Source organism: Crocuta crocuta, unplaced genomic scaffold, assembly GCF_008692635.1.
Source record: "Crocuta crocuta isolate KB4526 unplaced genomic scaffold, BGI_CrCroc_1.0 scaffold1307, whole genome shotgun sequence".
In the NCBI taxonomy this organism is placed as follows: Eukaryota; Metazoa; Chordata; class Mammalia; order Carnivora; family Hyaenidae; genus Crocuta; species Crocuta crocuta.
In genome coordinates, this window is record NW_027533394.1 from 412,774 (window position 1) to 417,941 (window position 5,168).

Here is a 5,168-nt window from a genome sequence, read left to right on the forward strand (position 1 = left end):
GGTCATGGCTGAGGCCATTCTGCCAGGCCTGCCTATTTCAACTCCCATCTTACTTAGCATGTCAGTCTGTCCCCCAGTCTCAAAGCCAGCTATACTTGCATTTTAATGCAAATTGATAAGTCTTTTCATTTATTTGCCTTTTTATGGTTCTTGTGAGTTTTGCCATTTTCTTTCATGAGTCCTAAATACTCTTTCTTAAGGTTATTCTGGAGTATTTTGTTATCGTTGTGAAGATAATCTATTTCCTGTTATGTTCTCTAACTGGTTATTGCTTGTATTTGAGAAAATGTTTAATCTTGTTACCCCTGCCTGTTAAGTCTCTGTACCCACTGCCCCCTGTACTTTCCTAACACCTGCCTCCTTCCTTTCAGTGAGTTTCTGTAAAGTATGGCCTTGTCAGCATCGTCAGTACATGGCAAATGCTCAATTATATTTTATTATGGGTAATAATTGTTTCCCCAGCCAAGGCATATACACATCCTAAACATAGAACCATACATTCCAGTTTATCTGGTTTGCGCCTGTGGCCCAGGGTAATTACTGAGAGCATCCTTTTAAAAACAGTGTTTTTTCTTGGTCTTTATTTTTGAGAGACAGAGACAGTGAGCGGGGGAGGGGCAGAGAGAGAGAGGGAGACACAGAATGTGAAGCAGGCTCCAGCCCCGACGCGGGGCTTGACCCCACAGACCGTAAGATCATGACCTGAGCTGAAGTCGGACGCTTAACTGAGCCACCCAGGCGCCCTGGAGGACTGTTTTAATAAGGAAACAACCCATGATAATCATAATGCACAGGCAGATCAGTGGAGGGAATTACTAGGGGGCAAAAAGAGAACTGTTTAATCATAACAGGACAACAGCTACTAATTAGCTTTCATGTAGAATTAGGCCTGTCATGGACTCCCCTGCTGCCTACCTCAAATTCATCGTAAAACGTAATAAATTGTCTATCTCAAAAAATTTATTATAAAATATTTCAGATGTTATAAAGTATTATAGTACATAGCATTATAAGGAACATCCACGTTGTCTAGCACCACCCAAAGAAATAAAAAATCACCAACGTAGTTGAGGCTGTGTAATTACCTTTTCCAAACCTCATCTTTGTCCCCCAGAACTTCTCCTGGACACTGTGCAGCACTTTGTCACACTCCTGCATCGATTATCACACTCTTCACATGGATGTAGTTTTTCACGCTCTTGGTACATATGCCATGGGTTTTGTGACTTTTAGACAGGTCTCATTGAGATTGTGCATGTTGATAAAATGGATATTTTTACTCCTACTCAGAATTGCACTGTACGAATTTATTAGCAACTCATGCATGTTGGACAAGAGATGTTTACATGGGTGAATGTTTTGTTCGTTGGTAAGCAGTCCTCTTGTCGGACTCAAATTTTAAGTTCTAACAACTTGTGGTTGTCTTTGTTTAGTGAACAGTTTCTCAGCAGTTATACCTCATTTTCTGCTTTATTGAACTGGTTGGAACTGGCGTTAAGTGTTGATAGTGGTGACTGGCCACCTTCTCCTTCCAGTGTGATGTTGCCTGTTGATCTGAGGCAACCTCATCAAGGTACTGTCTTTAAGTTACCAGTAATAATTGTTAGCAAATGCCTTGTATCAATTGACAGCATTTTTCTTATTTGACTGACACTGAGGTGATAAATGATATTACACCACACACATATAACCAACGGCACATCATACCTGGGTCACATTAGGTTTCTGGAATGTGCCACTGAATTAGACTTAGTTTCTTCAGGGTTATTCTATTTGTACTCCCAGCCTCCATACCCAACTCCCAAACCTTGTTGTACTTCTCCAATTTAAATGTTAGAGGTTTATTCTACTTTGATTTTTCCAAGAATCAGTTCTTAAGCTCATTGATCAATTCTACTGTATTTCTGCTGATTCTTTACATTTCAAAGCCCTGCTGGACTCCCAGCCTCATCTCAGGCTACCACCATCCTTTGCTTAAGCTGTGTCAACTGGACTCCTCCTGCCTTGACCTAGACTGATCTCTCCTTAATCTTAACTCCTAGCCTTAGGATCAAACTCAAGAGTGACTGACAATGGAAAGCCTTCCCGTATCTTCCAGGCTAGGTCAGGTACTTCTCTGGGAACCTGGGGACCCCTTCCTACATCTGTCACAGAACTACTCAGTCTCCTTCCCCTTGGACTAGAAGCTCAGTAGCAGAAACAGGGCCAATTCATCTGTCTTCTCAGTTGTCAGCTGGATGAGGCAAAGGTACATGTCAAAGGAAATAATGTCTAGCAGCCATTTGCATCAGGGCCAAGGGGGATCAGGTTAAGGAGAAAATCTTCATGAAATAGGACCTCTAGGGAATGAGAAAAGCCACACAAAGCAAACATCACTCGGGGTTGTTTTTCTAACTAAACCTTTATTATTTTTTTTCTTTGAAGGCTGGAACCATCAAAGTCCTCAGATCAGCTTTAACTGCTAGATGGAGTAAAAACCACAAGAGACTACTGGGTGATTTGTGAACAGACTGGCAGATGATGAAACAAAGCCAAAAAGGATGGGAAGACTGTTCTTCTGGAAAGCTTGTCAAATCACTTGCTTACTGAAATTTATTAGAAATAAACCAAAACATTAAATGAAATAAGAATTTTAAACTGAGCTCTAGACTTGAGAGTATTATAAAGGTTCACCCAACAGAACTGTTGGTTGGGTGGAGTTCTCAGAATATTTCTTACAACCTGCTGGTTTGTTCCCCTCAAGCAATGATGCTTTGTCCTTGACTGCAATCTGTAACACCATCACTGCCCTCCCCTGCAGAGNTATTCTAAAAAACAGGCTCCCCTCAATTCCTGGTGGCTGCTGATCTCTCCTGACAATGGGAAAACCACCTTTGAAGATGGAAGATGCACCAGTGGTGGTGCCAGAGATGGTTTTCTGGAGTCCATTTGCATCTTTTCTCTAGATGTCTAGCATGTGCTAGTGTTGTTTCTTTTAAGTTTGAAAAAAACTCCATTGTGAAAAGTGAGTTATGAAGAGTGCTCTTTATTTGAAACCTCCACAACACAGACGCCAATCTTGTCTCGCATTGAATCATTAGCTGTGCACATCAACACATTCCAAGCACAAATTAAGAAATGCAAACAGAACAAAAAAATATATATATATATAATTNTCTGAACACAGAATCTGAGGAGCACACTGTTCAAACAGTTGGGACAAACAGGTCCCTGCAAAGGCTAGTGCCTTTTTAACACATGGGCTGGGGATCATGGACGGCATGGAACAGGGAGAAGGAGGTGAGGGAGAGGGAGAGAGAATGAGCAGGAGAGGGGAAACGGGTATGCGCTGGGGAAGCTGGGACACACACATGGTGAGTTGATGGATTTCATTTATTGGTTTTTGACATTTCTTTTCTGGTTCTTTTTTGTTTTCATTTCCCCCCATTCCCAGGTCCAACAATGATAGAAAAACCCCACAGTGGTGGGCGGAGCCTTATTAGGCCAGCCCAAAGCCTTCAGAGCACTCCTGGATGGCCAATAGTAGCATGTGGCGGAGCTTCTCAAAGCTCTCATAGGCAGGCAGGGACAGCTGTTNAACTGATTAAAACTAGGTAAAGAAGAAAGATGTTTGACAAAAGATGATAACCAAATCCTTGTGTTCCCATGGTGCCCACTGATCTCTCCTCCCTGAGGGAACCTACTCCTCATTTCTTGAAGACTTACAGTCCTGTCCTAGCCTGGTCTGCCCTCTTTTAATCTGGCCCCAGCACTGGCCATCAGGCACCTAAATGTAAATCTGACCTTAGCACTCCTTAAACACCAAAGCCTCGCCTATGGACTAATATACAAGCTCCAAGGAGGCCTTCAGGGTCACTGGTGACCCAACCTCTGCTGAGTTCTTTAGCCTTCTGTTGTCTGCAACTCCTTGCTCCAACTGAACCCTGGAGTACACTGTGTTCTCATGTGGCAGTGTTCACTTGCAATGTCTCCCCAGCCCACTGTGAATCTGGGCCAGCTTCTTATCTCAAACATCACCTTTTCTACAAAACCACCAAATTGTGAGCTACCCCAAGGTCTAGCATAGCTGGGGCCAGATTTGGGTCCCTGCCTTTGGGTAGGGGCCTAGAAGCAGCTAGTATGCAAGCACAATCATGAATGCTTAAAATGGGGAACAAACCCTTTCTCTTACCATGTGTGAGCTGAAGGCAGGCGATCTGTGGACCTGTCATCTCGATGGATCTGAAACTTCTGAATGCCATTCATGCCTTCAAGGGCAGCAAAGCCTTGCAAGGGCACTTTGGAAGTACCCGTGACAAACTGGAGGAACTTGGCACGGTCAGCCTGGTCGAAAGAACGCAATGCTCTCCAGAACCACTGGATCTATGGGAAAGGACACAAGAAGCTAGTGTTATAGGTAGACAGCTCTTGGAAGGAGGGGGATTGGAATTTGAAATCTTAGGCAAGTCCCTTCTGTGAAATGGGCTTCCCTCCATTAATAAGATAAACAAGAACATCACCTGAAAACATGTTCTAGGAGGATGAAGAGTTAGGTATAAGTAAGCGGTCACCTATATCCCCTTCATGCCCCCAAAGAGTACTGGTTTATGTAGTATCATACCAACTATCACTACTTAGGGATATGAGGAAGATGCCAGCAGCAGCTCACCTGAATAGAGTTGGACTGGTACTTGTGGTATTCAGTGTTGGATTTTAAATCATCAATGTCGATGGTGGGCAGTCCTGATATGAGTAGCTCTAACTCCTGCTCAGTGAAGATAGAAATGAGGCGCTTTGGAATGATCTCATAGAAGCCTTCTAAGAAAGCTGCCAGCTGTTTACGGATGGCTCCTGGGGAGAGAACCAACAAGCCATGTGGTGTCTAAACTCACACAACTGTTAGAGGTCAGAGATCCTCAATCTGGCTCCAGCTGTAACTAGGATGGTGAATGCTCTGCCTGCCTCCCCTAACACTGTTTCTGGGCTCCTGTACAGGGTGGATAAAGGGAAATATTTTTTGGTCAGGCATTTGGACTCTGTGCAAGGGATTTGTGGCTGGCATGAGGAAAGAGGAAAAAAAAGTTATCTGTGAAATGAGTGAGGCCTGAACTCTTCCCATATGAGCAACAAGGAGTCTAAGGGGCATTTCCCCTACCTGTCATTCTCATCTGGCACACCAGGTGTACATA

The 5,168-nt window shown here is 43.5% G+C and overlaps 1 protein-coding gene across 1 annotated transcript in view; it reads right to left on the bottom strand.

Moving 5' to 3' along the window:
• HUWE1 (HECT, UBA and WWE domain containing E3 ubiquitin protein ligase 1) overlaps nucleotides 1–5,168 on the bottom strand; it is a 75,536-nt gene that overhangs the window by 8,005 nt on the left and 62,363 nt on the right. Inside the window, exons 52-53 of the mRNA XM_077748287.1 lie at nucleotides 4,649–4,830; nucleotides 4,172–4,362 (exon numbers count right to left, since the gene is read on the bottom strand). Of these exons, the coding sequence (XP_077604413.1) occupies nucleotides 4,172–4,362; nucleotides 4,649–4,830 (373 nt within the window). The remainder of the gene's footprint in view (nucleotides 1–4,171; nucleotides 4,363–4,648; nucleotides 4,831–5,168) is intronic.